We start from the raw sequence: 23632 nt of genomic DNA on the forward strand, positions 1-23632 counted from the left end.
ATAAAGATAACATTTCCATGTTGTGATTTGTTTTCTTTTTTGAGAGAGAGAGATGTCACATTCGTTTTTCTATTCATAAGAGTGGGCATATGGGTGATGAAACAAAATGTGTCCAGGGCTAAAACTAAAGGTGGTAAAGACCAAAGCATGCAGATGCCAACCTGTCCGAGTGCTGCATGTTTTGTCTCCTGCATCATTGATAACCTTGCAAGAATTTGTGCCCCCTTGCCCAGAACCGAGGTTCTTTACATTTAAGCAGCACAAGGGCTCATCATGTTTCAAGGAGTATGACTTTGGCTCTTCATTGATCAACTGCTTGTGTAGCCATATAATGAATGGAGAGGGTCTTCCTTTGAATATATAATAAGGAAAAACACTCTCCTTTTGTTTGGCAAGAAATTCTGGGGACAGTTTCACAAGGAACTCTGGCTGAATTGCATCATACATGTCACGCTCCAACAAAGGTATTACATCAGGATCGTAATGTCGGCTTATCTGCCACTTTGATGCCAGGTCTCCAACATTCTGTACAGTCTCCTGTTTTTCCTGCTCAGAGGCCTTTTTACTTGATTCATTTTCGGTTTTAGAAGATTTACTGATTTAATCGGCGGGTACGGGGGGTTAGTTGGGAGTCGCTTCTTTAGCTGAGTGAGAATAAAGTTAGGGAGATTTATTAGGGATTATTCAGTAATTTAGCATGATATTTTAGCATTGACAAGAAAACAAAAAAAAAAGGTTAGTAGGATGGAAGGATGATGTTAGGCCAGGCTTGGATTAAACTTTACAGTATTAAAAATTAATGCATGAGATATTACATTGTAAATTTAATTAAACTCTGTTATAACCACATGGAACATATTTTAGAATAAAAAAAAACAGCAGCAGAAAGCGGATGGAATGAAATGAGCATCAAAGATATAAACAGAAACTATAAGCACCTTCTACTGTAAGCTGTGCAGACGTTTGACTCTCGCCATTTCTATTTTTAACAGTACAGCAGTAACTTCCCTGGTCTCCGAGCTGCACATTAAGTATGACGAGAGATATGACACCTCCTTGATTAACATACTGCACCCTTTCTGTATTTGGGATTGGCCATCCATTATGATTCCATACAATCTCGGTAAATGGCTGTCCACTGAAGGAACAATCGAACTGTGCCACATCGCCCAGGTTTACACTGAGGTCACTCATTTTGTGGGTCAACACAGGGCTCGAAGAGTAAGTTTCCACAGAGGTCACTTGTTGGACCTCTATGCTTTTAACAGATGTTGTGGACATCATCATGGTAGACACAGTTTCAAAAGTTTGCATAGTGGACGAATGAGTCTCACTCATGGTCTGGGAGGTGAACATCTCTGAACGAGTTAGTCCGCCACTTGAAACACTTTGCCTACCTACTGTTTTCACACTGCCATCTGGGCGATAGAAAGAATAACATTAGACATGAAAAAATGTGATTTTCCATTAACAGTTTTACAGATCATCATCGTAGCGGCAAGTGAGTGATGGAGTTTCATAGGTGAGGTCTCACAATGATGATGGCAGGCAAAATCTGGCTTCCATTTCTATTGTTATCTCTACATGGCTTTTTTGTGAGAAAAAAATCCTTTAAAAATAGGAGCTTGGGCATTCATGGTCTTTTGTTAGTTTTCTCAATGAAAAAGGCGATGAAGGTTTCTTTTGCATATTGTGCTTGAATGATGATGTAGTTCGGTGCACAGTTAAACAAGAATTTGGTGGTTTTGACATGCACAGCAAATAAACAAGATGTCTGTTCTTGTTAGGTTGATGGCTGGTAGTGCAATGGTTTCGACAATGCTATCAAGCTAACATTGGTTTGTTCGGTGTATACTTCAAGTTCAGTCGCACTGAGATATATGAAAAGCAACAATTGCATATTACATGCATATTAGTGTTTAGTTTGCTTAGGAAGCCAAATGGGTTGTTTGACATTGAAAAGAGAACATCTTCTAAAAAGAAAGTAAGCTAAAACATTCATAGCACATACCATTGACTGTTAAAACTCCAGAGCAAGAGACCATTCCTCCAGAATTGCGTGCAACACATGTATATTCCCCTGCATCGGTCACATAAGCTCTGGAAATGTCCAGTTGGCAGCTATCGTCAATCTGAGACATTCTGAAGTTGTCTGACTGCACTATTTCTTTATCCTTGCAGTACCATGTAATCGTCAAATCTGCAAGTAAAATGTTCACAAGAACACATTTATTACAAATGCTCATTAAGAATATTCCAAATATTTTTCCCTTTACTTTAAATGGCAATCCTTACCATCTCCAGACACACGGCACTGGAAACTTGCTGGTTCTCCTTCTTCAGCAAAAGTACTTTGAAGTGATGCAATGATTACTGGTGGTGACACTGGAGCTACAATGTCTGGAGAAACCACTTCTGAAACTGCTGACACAAATGATGCTTGTGTTAAAAACAAAATACAAAAAGCAATCAGAAATCAAAAATTTCTTGAGTGTAGTAAGCTCACCTTCCACATTAAGCGAAGCAGAGCTTGTGGCTACTCCATAGTCATTCTTAGCTTCACAGGTGTACAGTGCTGCATCTTCTGGGAAGACCTCAATGAGGAGCAATGCGCACTCACCGGCATCCCTCAAAAACTTACACTTGAACCCAGAGGACAGAGCCTGAGAGTTCTTGTACCAGGATACCTGGGGTTGAGGGGTTCCTGTCACCACCACGGAGAAACGTGCAGGCTTGCCAGCCTCAACAGATAGAGGCTGCATTTCCGTGACAATCTGAGGAGGCTCGGGGACTGGATTAAATCAAGAAACATATGGGTTAAGCACAAGCAATGTAAATAATTTGAGCTATAAATACATATCCACTTTGTCCCTGATCAACCTGATCTCAGGAATTCCCGTGTTATAGTCACGGAATATTTTGCTATTTAATCCATGTCACTGTCACGGATCTTTGTTGTCGCTTTTTTTTATAAACCAATAGTTAAAGTAACATCTTAGCATAAACCACAAATCTAACCCCAAACCCAAGCGACAATGGTTTAAAAATAGGAAAAACTATTGAGTAACCAATACGTGAAATTGACATGGAAAAGTAAGTCTGTGGTACAAACACAGAAAAATGCAGAAGACTGTCACAATGACACAGTTAAATGAGCAAAATATTCCAAAAATATTCTACATTTTAGAATAATAATAAACTTATTGAAACAATGCAATAACTCAAATGTAATGATGGGAATTACATTGTAACTAAATGCATCCAAAATAACTGAAAATTGTTAAATTCTAACATCTTCAAAGTAATCATCCTTTGCAATTTGCAAAACAAAAGAATATAAAAAATAAAACTTGTAATTTTATCAAATAGCTTCAAGGTTTCAGCCTGGGATGTTTTTAAACAATATTGAAAGTATTTTCATCTATTATGGAGGCTTTTTCGTCATTATTTGTTCCAAGTCAGCCATTTCAAAAATTATATATATATTTTTAAATAAAAAAAATTCTAATAAAAGTAGTCAATACTTAGTTGTTAGGTTTGGAAAAAATATATCTCCAGTACAAAAGTCATTTAAAACGTTTAAACATCCACCTTGAGATTAAAGGAGACATATCATGAAAATCCGACTTTATTATTTTGAGCTAAACTTCACATATGTACTCTGGATTTATTTTACATCTTAAAAAATTCTTGTGAAATGTTGCCCTTTCAAATGTTTAAAACTTTTGTCAATAGTTCATATTCATCAAGAAATTTGTATAAAGTCATTTCAGAGAATTGTTTCTAAACACATTATAAATGTTAGACATGTATTGCCAAAACACGTTACAAAGACTGTGAACTATGTAGTAGCTAAGTAGTTGAAGTTTTACTGAATTGTAGAAGTTAACCATTAAGCCCGGAATACACTGCAGGATTTTTGCCCTCCTATAAGATCGTTACCTTATCACACTGTGCGACATGGATCGTTTAAACTCTGGTACGACAGGCATGTAGACTGTACGATGATGACACAGAAGCTACGGCGGCTGCGTCACACATCAGCGCAACGTCACCAGCATGCGCTCGTGTTAAACAAATACCAGTACGCAGGTCGTAGCAGCAAACACACTGTGAGGTAATCATGCTGAATTTCTGACACTGTCAGAAAACTATCGTAGGCTATCTTTGGACGCAAGACCGGGAAAACGGCCGTCTTTGAACCTCTCTAACTGTACGACATTAGGTCCACCGATAAAAAGCCACGATGATGGTGGCTCGATGATGCACTGCAGCCACAGAGCATGGCCCCACCCCTAACACAATCACAAGCATCCATTCAGGTTGTAGAGAAAGGTATTTAAGAGAGACGCCAGCTTTCCTGCGAGTGGGTGTGGCTTCAGCGCAGATAGCTGTTGAGAACAGGGAGTCCTGCCTACTTTTCCAAGATTTTAATAACTTATTTTATTTAATTAGCAGTTTTATCAATCATTCATATTTGATTGGGCGGTTAATAACAATTTTTCTGTGGTGTGCCAAACTGAAAACACATGACACAGACTTTAAACTTTTGTTTAAACATTATCATGATATTTATTCTATACTGTTCAGGAAGCATACTCACTCTGGACATTTAGATGGACGGAGCTCCTGTTCTTTCCCGCAATGAAAGTATATTCACCAGCATCACTTCTGAAGGTTTCAATAATTGTCAAGCGATGTGTTTTTCTAATAGTCACATATTTGAATCTCTCCTCAGAAAATTGGATTTCAACACCATTTTTTAGCCAGCGGCCTTCGATTTCATCCTCATTAACTTCAAACTCAAATGTAGCTCTCTGTTTCTCAACCACCTAACAAGTGACAAAGAAAAAGTAGTGTCAGCTTATAAGTTTCATTGGAGGAAAGAAACTATTAAAAGCCTCTAATATAATTACATTGATGTTTCTTTCAGCAGGCTCAGAGATCTTAACATCCTTGCCCTCCACTGTGAGTGAAGCTTTAGCAACACTTCCACCGGCAACCACCGAGTACTCTCCAGCATCAGACATGCGCACTGTCTGAATGATCAATCGCTGTATTTGTTTCTCAGAGGTGGATTTGAACCTAAAATATTAAGAAATTACATATTATAGATATGTACTCTTCGGATCTTTCAAATGTTTTGTATTGTAAATACGATTACACCTCAATACATACCTGTCAGACATTTCCAGTTCTTGCCCATTCTTCATCCACATCACTTGGATGTTGGGTTCAGACAGCTCACATTCAAAGATAGCCTTCTTCTTCTCAGTTACCTTGATGTCATGGATGGGCTTTGTGAATTCAATTACACGAGCTGAAGAACATAGACAAGTTATGACATTATATACAATAAGTACAATAATTTATTAGATTGCAAAAAGTCAGACATGAAAATAACAAAACTAACCGTCAACAAAGAGGTTTGCTGAAGTCTCGGCAGATCCTGCGACAAACTTGTACTCCCCAACATCTCCAAAGTGAACATTACGGATAGTAAGAGAGTGAGTGAGTTGTTTGAAGCGAGTTTGGCATCTATCGCTGGAACGGATCTCTACTCCGTTCTTTAACCATTTGTGGGTGATGCCTTCATAGTTGACAGTCACCTCAAACGTTACAGTGTCTTTCTCTTTAGCATTTTGATCCTGAAGCTCGGATGTGAGGATAATTGCTAAAAAATAAAAACGCATATGTGAAAATACAGCACATATCAAAACATTTTTGACAAAATAACATGTCATTTACTTACAGTTAACAGTCAGGGTAGCAGAGACAGCGTCATTTCCGCACACAAATGTGTATTCTGCAGCGTCCTCTTGGTTGGTGTTCATAACCTTCAGCTGATGCAATTTACCCTGGACCACAATTCCAAACTTCTCGCTCATCTCAATCTCAACCCCATCCTTCAGCCAGGCAGATGGGACATTAAAATGTGAAACTTCACACTCGAATGTGGCAACATGGGTCTCTGGAACCTCAACGTTCTTCAGAGGTTTTGTGACTCTCAAAGCTGAATAACATATGCAACAGAGTTCAAACATGTTTGGGACGTCTAATATTACACAAAAAAAAAAAAAACCTTGTCCAGATACTTACATTCCACATGAAGATGTGCACTGCACTGCATATGTCCAACCACGGCAATGTATTCTCCAGCCATGTGGTCTTCAACGCTCTGAATGACAAGTTTGTGGGCCTTCCTTTCAGACAGTATTTTGACATTTGAACTTGGCTTGAGCTCTTGGTTATTGAACATCCACTGAACTGGAATGTCATCATGGGACAAACTCAGCTCAAAAGAGGCGGTGGCGCCCAACAGTGATGTCACATCCTTAGGCTTCTTCACGATTTTGATAGCTACACAAGAAACACAATATTGAAATGCCTCAATAAGACACAAGTGTAAATTAATAAATAAATAAATGAAAGTAAACTACAAACATACTTTCGACATTCAGTCTGGCATTTGCAGAGAGCTTTCCAAGTTTAAATCCATAGACTGATTCATCTTGGGTGTTACAGTCCTTGATCTTCAGGGTGTGCACCACGCCCTGTACGGTTATCTCATGTTTATCACTGGGAACAATTTCTACTCCATTCTTGATCCACTGTGATCCTTTGACGTCTAAATGGGTGAGCTCAAGACTGAACACTGCGTCCTGGGTCTCGGTAACAGTCTGGTTCTTTACTGTCTTCTTGATTTTTACAGCTTGGATAAAGTAATTCATAAAATTATATTTCAATGAAAGCACTGTAATGAGAAAACGATTTGGGAATAAAATACTCAAGTTTACCTTCGACTTTCAAGTTAGCTGATGTTTTGGAGTTTGCCACCTGGTATGTGTACTCTCCAACATCTTGTGGTCGAGTGATGGCGATGACCAGTCGTCTGACAGTGCCATCACTTTCACTGGTCACATTATCACTGAAGTCAACAGGTTGGCCATTTTTCAGCCATTTGCCTTCCGTGGTGGGATTTGCGACTTCACACTCCAGTTCTGCAGTCTGGGATTCTGCTACAGTTACATCAAGGAGTGGCCTGTTTATAGCACCGCCTAGTGGAGAGAAGGAACATTTTACAACATTTACCCTGAACAATAAGGGGATTGCGTCAAAGTACACACTTTGATATTAAATCCACTTTGAGCATCTGCATACCTGATACAATAAGCTGTGCTCTGGATTCCTTCTCGCCAGCCATGAACGCGTACTCTCCCTCCTCATCCTTCATGGCATTCAGAACGGTAAGGCTATGGTGTGTACCTTTGGACTCAATCTTGTACTTTGCACCTGCTTTTAAAGGTTGACCCTTGAAAGTCCAAAGAGCATCAATGCCAGGGTGGGATACCTCTGTCTCAAAGTTGACGTTCTGAGTCTCGGTGCAAACACGGTCCTCCATGTGTTTAACAATGCTGATTTCTATAAAAACCAAATTACATTGGCGTCATTATAAACTTTTTTACATCAATAAATTAAACTATTAAAAAAAATACCTAAATCATTATGTTCTGCAGATAACTAATTTCTGGGTTAAATTTCATAGACTACTATTAAATCGTCTTGCTTCTCATTCTAATGTAAATGTACAAATATAAATGTATATGTAAATATACAACAAATCCATCAAGTGATACATACCTTGGACAGAAAGTGTACAGGTTGAGTCCACTTTGCCAACAATCAGCTTATATTGTCCTTCATCTGAAGCGTAGGTCCTGCTTATGGCAAGTCTCTGTTTGGATCCTTTGACAACCACCTGGACTCTGTCACTCGGTGTCACAAGCTTATCATTGTGGTACCATTTTATTGAGCTTATATCAGGGGCAGAGATTTTAGCCTCCAGGACAGCTTTAGTGCCTTCCACTGTGGAAATGTCCTTTAGTGGTGCCAAGAAGCCAATGACTGTGTATGACACAAAGGTATTAATACAACGGTCAATAAAAGAGAAATAGAATGGACATGGGTTTAATGTTAAGAAGATGGCTTACTCTGAACTGTTAGTTTTGCAGATGTAGAAATGTCCTGAGCAGGTACATCAAAGGAGTAAATCCCAGCATCATCCTTACTGGCATCTTCAATGAGAAGCTTATGGGTGACTTTGTCGATGACCATGTGAATCTTACTGGAAGCAGAGATGGCCTGACCATTCTTCATCCACGAGCCTTCCACATTTTCTTGAGAAAATCTCACTTCAAGCTGGGCAATGTCACCCTCACAGATTGTCAGGTCAGAAAGTCCTTGCATCAGAGTGACGGGGCGCACTAAACCAACAAAAACAGGAATTGCGTCAGTTTTTAATGGCTGTTGAATCGTAAGATCATAACAAGCAACAGTATGACACAGAATGTCTCAATGGTTATAGCTCCATTATACTCACATTTCATCTTAAGGGTGGCACTTGTCTTAAGATCTCCCACTTTAAAGGTGTATTTTCCTTGGTCCTCCTTCTTAACATCTTTCACAGAAAGACTATGGCGACCACGACGTGCAGACACGACATATTTGAGACTAGAAGTAATTTCTTTGTTCTCGAAATACCAGGTGCCTTCTGCATCCTCACGTGACAAAACGCATTCAAACTCTCCAGCGTATGTCTCAGGCACTTCTGTATTCTCAAGGTTCTTTACAATTTCAAGTGGTGCACCTGCAAAACAAATCAAATGATATATATGACCAATGTTTCTAATTGACCAAACTCCTAAAATAGGTAAAATATATTTAAAGAAATGTATAAAATTTACCTTCAACATGAAGTGTGCTAGTAGTTCTAATGTGTTCATCGTCAGCAACCACACAACTGTACTCTGCTTCGTCCTTCATTTCAATCACCAGCACAGACATGAAATGCACCTTTCTGTCAGAGTGCATCCTGTATTTGTCTCCGGAGAAAATTTCTGCGTTGTTTTTAAGGCATTTGACCTTGACAAATGGCTCATTTGTTTCACATTCAAAGGTCACCATGGTGTCTTTCTCTTTAGCATTCAAATCTTCTAGTTGTTGTGTGAATGAAATAACTTGTTTTCCTAAAAGTAAAGCCAAAAAAGATCAGTCACTGAGGATCATTTTATATAAATCCATGATAAAATGAAACCACGTAGTAGAAAAAGGGTTTTACCTTGAACCAGCAGGAAGGCATGGCTTGAGGTCTCACCAGCAACATTCATGGCTTTGATCATCACACTAGCTGAGTCCTCAGCTGAAACATTCATGATCACTAGTTCACAGACCTGGTCCTCTGGCCAGTACCAGTAAACCCGGTCTGATTTCTCCAGTAGGATTCCATTCTTGAACCACTGACACTCTGGATCTGGTTTACCAGTGACTCTACAACGGAAGTGTACTTCATCGCCCAAGCAAACTGTTTGGCTCTGGATTCGTTCCATGATCTTTGGAGCCTCCATGCTAGGAGAGAGTACAATTCTCTCTGGCTTAAATTTGGGAATGGTCAGTTTCCGTTCCTCTTCTTTAAGAGTTTCAGCATCAGACGCTAGTTCTTTGGCACGATGAAGGAGTTCTTCCTTTCTCTTCCTTAGCATATCCTCATAAGACTCATCCTTCTTGCGGGACTTCAGCTCAACTGCAGTTATTGCTTCATAGTAGCCCTCCTGGGTCCTACGTTTAAACTTGCTTCTCAGTTCTTCTGTCTCTTCTGTTAGTTTCTCATGGGTCAATCTCTCAGTTTTCCTCAGCTTAACAACTTCCTTGTCTTTAGAGGACTCGGATGGCTTCTCAGCTTTGACAACCTCAAAGGAGACTCTGCCATGCTCTTGGGATAGCACAGGTGCAGGAACCTTAATCTCAGGAGCACGGCGCAAGACTGACCTGAAGTCCTCCTTCTGCTGAATCTCAAATTTCACAACATGTTCAACTACACCTTCAGGGTTTTCAGCCACAACTTTAACATCTCCTGAATCATAGGATTTGGTGTCTACAATTTCCAAGTAGTGAATACCGTCAAATAACAGTCTGAATCTTTTGCTCTTGCGAATGAGCAGTCCATTAAGGTACCAGTTGACTTTTGGAGTTGGGTAGCCGGTCACCCTTGTGCGGAATTTAGCGGTATCCCCTTCCATAACTCTTATTGGCTCTGGAAGCATCACAATCTCTGGCTTAGTCTTCTCAAGTACATCATCTCCAGTCACTCCTGAAGGGCCACCCTCATGGGCAATACGCTCAATTTCATCTATTCTTTGTCCTCTCCTTCCTTCTGGCAGCTGGCTCTCCTCCACCAGACTCTTCTCGTCTTTAACAATCAATGTTGCAGAGGTCTGGTCAACACCAAACTTGTTGGTGGCTCTGCAAGTAATGATACCACTGTCCCTGGAATAAGCAGCTTCATAGTCAAGACTACAATACCCAAACTCATTGACCATACGCAGTCTGTTAGCAGCTTCCAGTGGCTTGCTATCATGTAGCCACTCAACAATCATGGTTGGGTCGCCAATAGGGGTCAATCTACACTCAAAGTGAGCTGGTCCAAATCGCTTTAGTCTGACTGAGGTCAACTTCTTTTTAAAGTGTGGCTTCTGCTGTTTCTCTTTGTCATAGAGATCGCCCTCTTCCCATTGATCTTGGCCATAGCGAAGATGCAGTGGCTCCAACTCCGGTGCAGCGATTTCTTTGGCCTTGTACGTTCCCTTGGGAATGACAAGCCTCTTCTCAGGTTGAGGCTGGACTGTGCCCACCTCAACATTGACTTTGCAGCGAGTGGTGTCTCTGCCAGCTTTGTTAATGGCAGTAGCCGTATACCAGGCACTATCTGATCCGACACTTGAAGGAATCTTAAAACAAGCCTCACCTCTACCACCCTCAATCCTAATAAACACACAAATTCAGTTCATTGTAAAAATAAACTTACACATTTAATCAGGAAGAGCAACATTTAAAAAAATATATTATCAGAACTTACCTGATGTTTGGGTGTTTGTTCGGGGAGATGATGTCACTGTTTTTCAGCCAGACAATGTCAGGAATGGGATTGCCAATGGCTTTGACAGCCAGCTCCACCAAAGTACCTTCTTTAACACTGATGTTTCTTAATTTCTCAATAAACTGGGGCCTCACCAGGTTTTCCTTGGCTGCAATCAACAATGGTGTAAAATTGATATTTTATGTAATTCACCTACAAAAAGTATATTATAAAAAAATAATGACAATTATACCTTCAACAGTAAGAGTGATGGATACAGAAGTCTTTCCAGCTCTGTTCTGAGCAACAACTGTCCACTCTCCAGAGTCCTGAGGCATGGCAGGAACCACAATCATCGACTGAGTTCCATCCTCCTTTATTACAATCTTATGGGTGTAGTCATTGCCCACTTGTTGTCCTGTAATGAGATTTTAAAAATAACATACAATCATCATGACAATGCATAAAACATCACTGCATTTGATTGGATGTATGTATCTGGGTTCTCTGGCACAAATCACTTACCATTGTGGAACCAGTAAGTGTCAGGCATGGGTCTTCCAACAACTTTCAGATCAAATCGTGCAGTCTGTCCCTCAGAGCACTTTAAGGATGATGGCTTCTGTACAAACACAGGCTTGTACAGCCTTTCTAGCTGTATCTCATCTGTGTCATCAAGTCTACGTGCAGGTGAGCGCCCAGGGGAACGACTTAAAGAGCGTGGTGACGTGGACCTAAAGATGTCATTAGTGGCAAAAAATTACTTAATATCTTAATTTACTCAATCCTTTCCTAATATATTGGATTTACATGAACTTTGCCATTTTATGAATGTTCTGATCTGATGAAACCTACCGGATTCTTTGAACTGCCCCTGGTTGAGCATACTGTGGCTGTGCTGTCCCGGTTGGCTCAACAGACAGCTTTCCAGAGCTAACAGCATTACCCTTTATGTTACTGATCAAAGCAGTGTAGACACCCTCATCTTCTGGCAGCACCACAGGAAGGCGCAGACTGGCTCTACCATCCTGCAGAGCCTCCATCTGATAGCGACCTCCATGTGTAATGCGCCTGCCATCTTTATACCAGGTAATCTATGGATCAAAACAGGTTGTGCTATCTTAGAATGTGTAAGTATGGAGAATAACATGATGACTGTATTAAACTAATGTTGTTGATCTTAATGTCTACATGACAAATAACAATGTACCTTAGGGAGTGGAGTTCCTGTCATCCTGCAATGGAAAGTTGCACTCATTCCCTCCCTAAGTCTGTAATGTTTAACTGGGGTATTAAATACTGGATAAACAGCATCATGCTCAGAAACGCTCATATCCATCCGCTCCCCATCCTCAGACACCAACTCCTGATAAGTAATCTTGAGTAGACGGAACTCAATTTCTTGGATGCATCTCTGCTCAAAATGAGAGATCTGGAACTCCTGTGAAAAAAATATAACAGTTGTTACGTTCAAACCCACATCTGAAGTCGAAGATTTTTATGTTTTAGCAGATTAAAAATGGCCTTTAGGATTTCACAGGGGTGAGAATAAAATTGTGCTGTTTAGAAATGAAGATTTTTCTTAGCAATATTCAAGATCTGAAAACATTGGTTTAATTTTTCTGCAAATATATGCAAATAATTTTTTTATTATTATTCATTTGGCAAAAATTTGCCAGTAGTTGACAGCATGAATTAGGTACTAGGTACTGTTCACAGTGGAAAACCCCCTAAAAGTGAGCTGTACCGAGCCGTATCGGGTCGTAGTATGCAATGAAAAAACGCTATAAATTATCCTTAACCTCCTTTCCCCCAAAAATATAAAAAATAAAACGACGGTTTAGCAACATACCTGCTCTGTGAGAAGGGTCCGCATCATCTGGGATTGCTGAGCCATCCTTCTTTGGATGAGCATCTCTTTCTCAGTTTCACTCTCGGTAAAAGCAGGCACATCAGCAACTTTTGGCTCCTCAACTGTTACTTCTGTCTTATATGTTACTTCTTGTTTCTTCATATAGAGATCATATGACTCTGCAAAAATAAGGACGTGTGATTAACTTTTGACTTAAGCATATTATTGTTATTTATTATTTTTTTTAAATCCTTTGAAAACCAACCCTCGTCAAGCAGCACGGCTGAGGCAGAGATCTCTCCAAGTTGGTTCCTGGCGAAGATGGTGTACTCTCCAGCATCATCGGGAAAAGTCATGGAGATCTCCAGCTTGCAGGCCCCTGTGTCTTTATTATAAGCTACTCTGTACCTAGGGGAATAAACGTAAAGATGAAAACCGAATACGGCGAAGCTGTGTCACTAACCATTCAAATCAGAACGTTTGGAAACAAACCTGTATCCAGTAGTGAGTGGGATTCCACTCTTCTTCCAGTAAACATGCGGTTTGGGGCTGCCTCCGATCTGGCACTCAAAGACAACACTGCCACCCTCAACCAGTTTCTGAACTGTGGGCTTCTTTATAAAGAATGGGGCAGCGCCTGCTCCAGCATCCACAGACTCAGAGACAGCACTCATTTCAGACATGGTCTCCTCTTTGGCTTCAGCTACATACCTGTTTAATAAACACCTTTACATTAATTGTAGTATTAAAACTCACAAAATTTTGTCATTGACTTCATTGTAAATACTTAATTTACATTTGTTTTATACATCATAAATAACGTTTCCATTGATGTATGGTTAGTAAGGACAATATTTGGCAGAGATACAGCTATTTGAAAATTTGAAATCTGAGGGGGGCATAAATCAAAATATTGAGAAATCGCCAAAGTTGTCCAAATGAAGTCCTTGGCAACTGTATATACAGTATTTTCTATATATTCAGGGTAGGAAATTTACAAAATATCTTCATGGATCAGGATCTTTACATAATATCCTAATGATTTTTAGCATATAAAGAAAATCTATAATTTTGACCCATACAATGTATTTTTGGCTGGTTTTGTGGTCCAGGGTCACATTTATGTTTTTGATATATACTTTGGTTAAAGATTTTCTTTAGGGCATACATACAATTTACTATATACATGGGGAAACTACTTAAAAGCTAATTTATCAGGATGCTCACGCCCCCCAAGGGGGTCCCCGCCCTTAGTTTGAGAACCATTGGCATAACTAGACAGATGTATATTTGTTACAAATTAGCTAAACAGTACGAAATATCTTAATATTTAGTACCTAAGTGTATTTTAATGCTTGTTTTGTCTTATTTTGAGTAATTTTAAGTCATCTTGAGGCCCCCTGGTTGAGAAACACAGCATTATGCAAATTCAGGATCGTCTTATACTTACTGTCTTTCCTGAGCTGCCATTTCAGCATGTTCAGAGACAGAAGTGTAATCCTCTCGGCTGTCAATATCTTCTGAAACTAAAGATAGTTGAACATTACAAACAAGTCTGTGATCTTAAAAACAAATTTGATCAAGTATTTTAATGGTCTGTTACCTTTGACCAGCAGGTAGCAGGAGGTGCTGATGGTTCCAGCCTCACTGGTAGCAGTGCAAGTGAAGCGGCCACTATCTTCAGCAAAGGCCTCGCGAATCACCAAACGGGCAAAACTGTTTTCATAAGTGATCTGAAAATCAATGGAGTTCTCGATTCTATAATCCTCTCTGAACCACATAATGGCTGGAGTGGGGTGACCTGAAATCTGGCACTCCAAAGTCACATAATCTCCCTCAGTGACGCTCACGTTCTTTAAACCCTGGAAAATACAGCCACAAGATTTCAATATACAATCATGTTTAGACTTTAAGACATTTTTAAGAAGTAAAACATTGAAAATGAAGCTAAAATATGCATTTAAAAATACTTACAGCAACGACAGTTGGTGGCATTACTTGTTCTTGTGTGTAGGATGGGATTCCTGCAGTCTCAGCAATCTACAAAGAAAATAAAAATAATGATGATGATACAATTTTTGCAGTTTTTACATCTCAGGTTGTCAAAAACAAGGTTGTGGGGAAGAGACGGAGAAGTGGATTAATTTTATATCTAATAACAGTAAAAAGACTATTATAGACAGGTAAGATTGTAAAGATTGTTGACGATGTTTTAAAGATCTGAAATAGATGGCAATGCTTTCTTAAAGGGATAGTTCACCCAAAAATGAAAATTCTGCCTTAATTTACACAACCTCATGTTGTTCTAGACCTGAATGAATTTATTTTTGTCTGATGAACACAAAAGAAGAAATTTTGATAAATGATGATAAGCACACAGCTGGTGGAAACCGTAGACTTCCATAGGAAATGGTATGGTCGGTGTATGAATGTGTGCGTGAATGGGTGAATGTGAGGCAATATGTAAAGCGCTTTGGATGGCCATTGGTCTATGAAAGCGCTATATAAATGCAGTCCATTTACCATAGGAGGAAAACAAATCCTATGAAATTCAATGGGAAGCTTCAACTCAGTGCTTACCATTTTTTATCAAAATATCTTCAGCATCATTCATCTCAATACATCCATAGCATTTGTTTATCCTACTATGGAAGTCAATGGTTTCCACCAGCTGTGTGCTTATCATCATTTATCAAATTTTCATCTTTTGTGTTTATCAGGGAAAAAAAACAATGGCCTAAAACAACATGAGTGTGAGTAAATGATGACATCATTTTTATTTTTGGGTGAACTATCCAAGTGAGAAAATTACAGAGCCTATAACTAAGATCTGACCAATCCAAGACCTGGAGTAATAGAATTAGAAAATACCATAGTAAAATGGTTTGACTTTTTGGTTTTAAATGTATGATGAAAGATTAACTTTAATGTTATACAACAATCATGCTTACTTATTACTTTACATAACCGATAAACCGATGTTTAATGCTGAAATAGGTTAATTTAGGCATTTGGCAGACCCTGTTATCCAAAGCGATTTACAGTGCATTACAAAGTATACATTTTTTATTACTATACGTTTCCTGGGTTCGAACACATCACTATTTGTGCTGCTAATGCAATGCTTTACCACTGAGCTATACAATGAATATTTAGTTGGAACACTCAGTAAAATAGTTTTATGTCAGGCCAACAGTGCAAAGCATCACTAGTTTATCATGCTATTATAAGACTAACACATGACCCCTGCTATCTTTAGAGTCCAGCATCTGTTCACATCCATCACAGTGAGCTTAAATAAGCCTAATGAGTCTCAGTTTTTGGTCAACTCCTCATGCATTTAGATTCACCTAGCACAATTACTTACTCGGCCTACTCGTCTTTGTAATCATCCTGTTGGTTAGTTTATTTTGATCTTGTTACTGTACTTCAGTAGGATTGTTAAGGAATTCATTGCTTGCCTGCCACCGTTCATGCTAACCTCTATACTATGATACAGTAGCTACAGTAGGGACAGTAACTTTTGAGGCAGTAAAATGCAGATCTAGTAAGATGGCAAGAACAGGATCCACATTGGTTGTATGCGCTTTTTTAACGCATAATGTTATAGTGCATGCAAAAACATCAATAAAACTAATAAACACAGTTTTTCCGTTCTGCTTCATTAGCAGTTTGCACCACTTTAAACTTTCCAAACTACTTTTTTGTCATTCTAATACAATTCAACTACCCCCCTTCTTTAGTGTGAACTCCTTCAGCACACAACAAGATCAAAAGACAGCCATTAACATCAATTAAAAACCATCGGTGTCACTACACACAGTGGTCAAATAATCCTCTAGCACTTACTGATGTATTTCGATGCATGAGAATTTTGATGAAACTGTGTATTTAATAAACATTTGTCATTTTAAATAATCAATGAAACCACAAGATGGCAGGTTGGTGAAACTCACGGGACTGTGGTCATTTGAAAAGACCATTAAAGGTGTGAACACAAAACGGCGTGAAAGCAAAACAGTGTGAAATGCATCTGTTAATGCTGTGATGGGTGTGGGGTCTCCTTTTATCACCACCTGTTTGAATTTTTCTCTCAAGTTATTTAGAGCATCTGCATCTTGCATTTCATGCAATCTTTAATCTCATCTTAAAATGAATATGTTATTTTATAGGACTAATATTAAATAGGAAATTAAGATGATTTAATAATTTAATAGGACTAGATGTTAATCTGGGATTTTGACAGTTTTGTTGAATCATTCATATTAAATATCCATAAAAACAAATAAGATTTTAGCTGACAGATATACAGTATACTGTGCAAAAGTCTTAGGCCACCATCACCAGCTTTGTTGTTTTAGCAAACTTTTAATGTCCATCCATATGTATTTTTCACTATTTTTAAGATACAAACATAAATACAGAAAATATGTACCTAAAAATTAAAACAAACAGCATGAGCTTTTTTGAGGAAATTGAAGTCCTGAAGTCATTCGATTAGAATTAGAAATTGGGATTTAATTTCATTTAGGTTTAAGAGATCCTGTAATTGCCTGCTATTGCTCAAGTGGAAGGGGGAGTTTACCATAAATACTTGACACTTCAGCGTATACATTTATATAGTTTTTAATACTACATACACATTTCCTGTATTTTCTGGTTGTATTCTAATAAAGAGACTGAGAAATAATTATATATGATCACTATACAATTGCAAAAACAACAAATCTAACGGTAGCATGGTGGACTAAGACTTTTGGACAGTACCTTACATAAACAAAATACGTTTTTTTTTGTACAGGTATAAACAACAATAAAGATATTAAATCTTGAATCTATACTAACTATTGTAAATGACAGAATTTCTAAACAATACTCTGATATGTGACCCTACCAGTGAAAATCCAGCTAAAGTCATATTTTGTGATTTACGGTTTTCAACATAAAATCTTCCTACATAATGTTAATAATTAATAATGTACATAATTGTAAATTCAGTAATTGAAATCAAACTTTGATGCTCCTAATCTCATCATTAGATTATGAGACTTTAGCCTGGATTTCACAGACAGGGTTACATATTTTTAAGTGGCAAATTTTGTATTTTATGCATTTATTTATTACTAAAATAAGTCATATTTATTAATAATAATGCTAATCCCAAAATGCTGTTTTTACCACTAGAGGTCACAGTAACCTACCTCTTTAAAAGCGACTCCACCAGCTTGTTGCTGTAAAGTAAAAGAACCTTCCCATTGCTGCTCCTTGTGGGCAAATGTGGATGAGGTTTGGACATATGATGTCCCAGAAGTCAAACTGGTATAGCTGGGCTCTCCAACATAACCCTCCTGCTTCCACGGTGGAGGAACCTCCTCACCCTGTGCTAATGGCTTGGTAAATGTCATTGGAGATTTCACTGGTCTGATTGGAGACCCAGACATTCTTAAAGGAGAAGTAGATCTAAAATAAAAAATGAAAAAGTGTTTGAAAGACTGCTCTTATGCATCTATGTTTTATATTTCCACTTAATAACACTTGAAATTTGGAAATGTGTGCACTCATGCGCAGTTATGCATCTAAAACTTTACTAATTTACATTTATGCAAAAACTTTTATCCAAAGTGATTTCTAGTGAATTCAGGCTATACATTTTGCATGCAATTGAACCCATGATTATTTGCTCTCTCTCTCTTTTAAGTTGAACTATAGGAACACAAATACAGTACTAGAATATATTATAGTTAAAAATATATACTTTACCTGTGAGGTGCGTGACTGGGGGCTTTAACAGATCTCACAGGAGAGGGGGACTGTTGGCGAGGAGATGCAACCTTTGTCACCCCTGTCGATGGCTTTGGAGATACATGAGGATGTGCTTTGTGATCAAAATCACCATCCTCAATCTGCATTTCCATCATGTCTGAAGACTCATAAGAGGCCTCCATTGTCTGCAAAGAACACATTTGGGAGTTATTGTGTTACATTTACCCTTTATTTAACTTAATTTTCCCATTACCCGGGTGATTCTCACGAAACCATTGAAACACCACAGCACTAATGATTTTAGCTTTAAAATGTGTAATCTAGTAACATTAAAAAGCATCAGAATTAACACAATACTGTGTTCTACCTTGCACAATGTGTGATTTCACCATAAGAATTTATAATTGTAACTTTTATCTCATTTTCTGCTGAAATTCTCATTACCGCAATGTGTCCGGCTGTGTTTGAACATGCGTTATGTTGTAATTTAATCAAATTAACACAAAAATATTAAGTAAAAAAATAAATGGATGTATTGCTAGACTACTTTAGATGACAGAAAAAATATTTACTGAATATTCATGTATAATAATAATGAAGAAAAATTAGGAAAATGATGTGTCCATGCCTGATGTTCTCATCCTCCGCAACACTTTTTGAGAACAGTTTAAGCACACATACAGAATTTTAATAAAGTTTGATTTTGAGTGACCAAGCACATGGACCAGTTACTTCAAGATGGCTACCAGGTATGATCAGTTAATTTGAAATATTGTCTTGTCAGAATGCTTACACGACATTTTGATTATCATTACCGCAATAGATGCTTATTAAATGTTAATTTAATTAATAGAAGCATAATACTTTGATTTTAAATGCATGTGCAGAATCTCCAAATTATGTTCTTTCAGGTTTGTCATGTCATTTTGAAAATATGTCAATGTTGATGTTTTCTGACTGTTGCGTTAATGAGATTTTTTAGGACTCATTTTTTAAATTATGTTACAAAAAGTGTTAAATGATAAGTAAAAGTTTTTAAATTAATGTTCCCATTTACTCCAGACTTTGTTTTTCAATGTCTGGTGGGAAAAAAGTAAATTTAAGCAATTTTTACATTTTCATGCTTGACATTTTTAAAACCAAGTTTTTGTGAGAATCACCCACCCACATCTTGTGTAAATCTGTTACCTTTTCAATTCTAGCCTGGTGAGTCTGAGAGGTTGACACGACAGTCTTGGTCTTCTTAGCAGGCACTGCAAGCTCCTCGCCTGAATTTTTATCAAAACATAGGGTTGGGTTAAGTAGGGTGAATTTTTTAACAGAGCTTAAATCACGTGCACAAGATTTTAATTTTGGGGGACACAAAACCGCATCCCACCTTGAACTAGAAGCTCGGCGGTTGAGGTCGCACGTCCACTGCTGTTAGAAGCACTGACAGAATACGTTCCTGAATCTTCTGGGAAAGCTTCAGCGATCCACAAGCTGTAAAGGTCTCCATCCTGAAGAATCTGAAAGTCAGCGGAGCTTTGAATCTCGGCTCCCTCTCTGTAAAACTTCACCACAGGTGTAGGGATTCCTGCAACTCGAACATCCAGTCTCACTTGGCTTCCTTGTCTCACGGTCATACTTTGTAGTCTCTGAATAAAGCTTGGCTGCGCAGTTTCCGCTTTGAGAAAAGAAAAAACGAGATATGTTTGTTTGATATTACACTAGCATAAAAGAAAACTGCTTGTCTCTGTGATATTAGTTACCTGTAACCAGCAGTTCAGCTGTGCTAGTGGCTTGTCCAGCGCCATTGGTGGCTCTGACAGAAAATCTTCCGCTGTGTGCGGCTGTCACGGCGGGGATCATCAAAGCAGCGCGGCCATCGCTGAATGAGATCTGAGCGCCGGGCAGAGCGGCAGCAGTAAGAACCTGGCCATCACGAAACCAGCTCACCTCTGGAACTGGATTACCTGTGGGGAAGAATGTAAAGGTTCATGATTCAATATAGATGCATTCTCAATCATAATTCGAAAAGATCTCAAAGTTTACATCAAAGACTTTTTCCTTACCACTAACTTGAGCCTCGAACGTTGCAGCACTACCCTCAAGTGCCACAACGCTCTGAAGCGGCTGTGTAAACGATGGAGCTTGTGTTGACATGACTGAAGGCACCCTAGAAATGAAAATAATTCCAGTCGTGAATTCTACATAGCATTGCATTACCAGTTGATGCAGTTATTAATAACAGTGAAATGCATTATTGCTTGTTACATGACAAACTACGGTAGGTGGGCTATTATTAGGTGCAAAAGAAAACCAAATAATCACTAACCCACAGACCCCCAGTTCACACCTGGCTATCAGCATCCTGTCATTTGTGAGATCAGGACGGCTTTGAATGCAAAGCTGTCGAGTGTTAAGTCAAGCACCCAATTAAACAGCTTCAAATGTGAGCTACAAGATCAGGTGAAAGGACAAATCCCCTTCCCCTACTAGATTCAGCTATAGCTTCTGATATTTTAGTAGTAAGATAGTAACTTCAGTAGGTATACCAGACGTTTCAAATCATCATAGATTATTGGCTAAAAAGCAGTATGAGACTTTTTACAGGCTTCACATATTTGTTTCACTTACATTTATGCATTTCGTAAGACACTTTTAGCCAAAGTGCATTCAAGCTATACAAATTATATATTGAACCCACAATTTTTCTTACTGCTATAGCAATGCTCTACCGACTGAGCCACGTGTATTCCTGCCATGTGACGCCTCATGGTAACCATTCATATCCATCAAAGCAGACATGGTCTAAATCTGACCGAACATCTGCTGCTATTTGCATGAACAAAAAGTAATGCAATGACCATTAAATTAAAACAAAAATCTAAAAAAATATTGGCAGTAATATTAACAAAATGTGATTTGCTTCGGACATCAAAATAAATAAATACAAATCTTCTTTAAAGTTTAAGCTAGAAAATAAAAATAAAATGTTTAGGTACCTCTAAAGAAATTACTTTAACCAATCTTACTAATATTTAGGCTTTTAAATGAACATCCTAAAATTACGTTATCCAAAATGACCTGCAAATCACAAGGTTACTAGTAATTGCAAATAATCCATATGCTCATACGAACAAAAAGCTAAAATATTCTAGTAAACAATACTGTTGGAAAACATGTCAGCAATGTGTATTTCCAGTATTATAAATAGTTTTTTTTTATAAATAAACACTTTTTTATGTCTCCCCGAAGGAGTTTTTAACCCTCTGACCGCTATTGGCCTGTTGGCTTGCTTACCGTGAGACTGCTGACATTAGCTTAATTTAGGACTTTCTTTAGTTGAATTTAAAATTGGAATATTACTCATTACATTATTCAATTGCTAACAAAATTAAATACCTCAACCTACTCCATCCTAGACTATGTTCCCAATATAGTTTTATTGAATTGCGTACTACTTATTTCATTTTTAAATAAAAAATTTAAATAACTCCATATAACTTCAAATACTTCACCTTAACAATAGTGCAAAACCTTAACAATATTTAAAAACGGCCATGCTTTGTTTTTTTTCTATTAGCTTTAAAAAAAATTTTTTTATCTATTTCATGTAAAGCTGCTTTGGAACGATGAACAAAGCGCAATATAAATAACAATATTGAATTGAATAAAAATCATAAAGATATCTTATATACTGTAATATACACTTAGTCTGTCTGATATATAAACTTTAAAATGGTTTGCATGAAAGAAAGAAAGAAAGGCCATCTGCATCATCAACCATATGGCACAGACTCCAACAGGTGAGAGTGCTCCCCCCGGTTCAAATATGAATCCTCAATTACACAATTAAAAGCTTTGTTACACAAATAATAATTCAACAAGTATGACTTAAAAACATTTAATACAGCCCAAATGGTATCATATATGATGGCTGATATTCAATGTGACAGAAAAGGCAGTCTCCAAAAATAATCTGTCCCTTGTTTGATTGACAGTCACCATGTGGCACATAGCTGAAGGTGCAACTGATATCTCTGCTGCTGATTCCCTTAAAAAGACATCATGGCCCAGCTGGGTCGGCGCTCTAATGCTATCACAGGCTATTCTTGGCTATTCTGAAATCATCACAGCATTTGATCACCTTTATAGTTATAATGTTTAATTAAACTCCCTAAAAGCATCACAAACTAAAATCTCTAATCATGCTTGAACAATCTCAGCGAAACAGCACATGGTATAGCAGCATTTTTATTTTGCATCCAAAAAAAAAAAAAGAATCGTGCAAGTTTACATCGCAACCAGCTTATAGAAATACTCGTTTTAATGGCTGTGCTCTATAGAGTAAATGTCACTTACTTGTATCACAAGGCTGCCTATATTTGATGGGACTGTGCCCAGGTGTCTATTGCCTCAGCAACAATCCTCTTATCCAAAATGATTCCAGAAAATCCAAGGTGAGAACGGTTGGGCCCCGTTATAACCCAAAAAACAAAACTACACAGGATCTAGACCGTGTAGTTTTGCTTTTTCCTTGCAATCCCTACACCCGAGGCAAGGCTGGGAATGCTCCAACTGCTCAGAACTGCTAACATAGTTGATTTACTTTATATACCTCAAGCCTAGTTTACATCATCACTTCCAGGCCACTCCCAATTGGTGGCAGTGCACAAAGCATCATGGGAAAGCGATGCATTTTATGGAACTTCACACCTGTTTCTCAGTGCTCCCCTCCAACACATGAAGTTAATACTGGCTTGATATGCTTTAGCCTCACTTTGGAATTTTGGGTGGATGGGTTTGATTTTCAAGCAAGTAAATCGTCAAGTTGACTACTTATTTAATAACATGCCATGCTAAAAACTCGTACGGCCGACATTAACCTGTTGATGACCAAAAGGAGAAACTGGCTGTCCCTGTCACTCAAAGCGGAGGGCAAAGCAAAGCAACCCCCACTGAAAGAGACTAATATACTGCTTACAAAATGTTTGCTAACTGTTCCTGTTTTATCAATTTGTTGATAAACAACATTTTGTCCCTTTTTTGTCAATCATAGTGTTTCAGGGAAAAGGCAGATACAAGTTAAAGAATCCATTCGCTTTTCAAGACTTTCCTGT

At 38.2% G+C, this 23632-nt stretch overlaps 1 protein-coding gene and 1 long non-coding RNA gene across 2 annotated transcripts in view; one reads left to right on the plus strand and one right to left on the minus strand.

Moving 5' to 3' along the window:
* LOC129451665 (uncharacterized) overlaps positions 1 to 14513 on the plus strand; it is a 197740-nt gene extending 183227 nt beyond the window's left edge. The window contains exon 5 of the long non-coding RNA XR_008646838.2: positions 14378 to 14513. This is a non-coding gene — a long non-coding RNA (uncharacterized lncRNA). The remainder of the gene's footprint in view (positions 1 to 14377) is intronic.
* Positions 1 to 23096, minus strand: part of LOC129451648 (titin) — a 142767-nt gene extending 119671 nt beyond the window's left edge. Inside the window, 37 exon segments of the mRNA XM_073854671.1 lie at positions 162 to 644; positions 939 to 1418; positions 2012 to 2200; positions 2296 to 2421; positions 2507 to 2791; positions 4604 to 4832; positions 4917 to 5085; positions 5179 to 5320; positions 5414 to 5674; positions 5753 to 6013; positions 6100 to 6360; positions 6449 to 6712; positions 6798 to 7058; positions 7162 to 7422; positions 7642 to 7905; positions 7992 to 8264; positions 8381 to 8647; positions 8745 to 9026; positions 9119 to 10818; positions 10913 to 11081; positions 11166 to 11330; positions 11438 to 11646; positions 11768 to 12006; positions 12123 to 12353; positions 12765 to 12943; positions 13030 to 13172; positions 13257 to 13475; positions 14215 to 14290; positions 14368 to 14626; positions 14739 to 14804; positions 17966 to 18224; positions 18525 to 18712; positions 19716 to 19795; positions 19906 to 20193; positions 20279 to 20482; positions 20582 to 20685; positions 22875 to 23096. Coding sequence (XP_073710772.1) covers positions 162 to 644; positions 939 to 1418; positions 2012 to 2200; positions 2296 to 2421; positions 2507 to 2791; positions 4604 to 4832; positions 4917 to 5085; positions 5179 to 5320; positions 5414 to 5674; positions 5753 to 6013; positions 6100 to 6360; positions 6449 to 6712; positions 6798 to 7058; positions 7162 to 7422; positions 7642 to 7905; positions 7992 to 8264; positions 8381 to 8647; positions 8745 to 9026; positions 9119 to 10818; positions 10913 to 11081; positions 11166 to 11330; positions 11438 to 11646; positions 11768 to 12006; positions 12123 to 12353; positions 12765 to 12943; positions 13030 to 13172; positions 13257 to 13475; positions 14215 to 14290; positions 14368 to 14626; positions 14739 to 14804; positions 17966 to 18224; positions 18525 to 18712; positions 19716 to 19795; positions 19906 to 20193; positions 20279 to 20482; positions 20582 to 20672 — 9523 coding nt within the window. The 5' untranslated portion in view covers positions 20673 to 20685; positions 22875 to 23096.
* Positions 23097 to 23632: the final 536 nt, after the last annotated feature.

The sequence above is a fragment of the Misgurnus anguillicaudatus genome, chromosome 17 (assembly GCF_027580225.2).
Source record: "Misgurnus anguillicaudatus chromosome 17, ASM2758022v2, whole genome shotgun sequence".
Classification (NCBI taxonomy): Eukaryota; Metazoa; Chordata; class Actinopteri; order Cypriniformes; family Cobitidae; genus Misgurnus; species Misgurnus anguillicaudatus.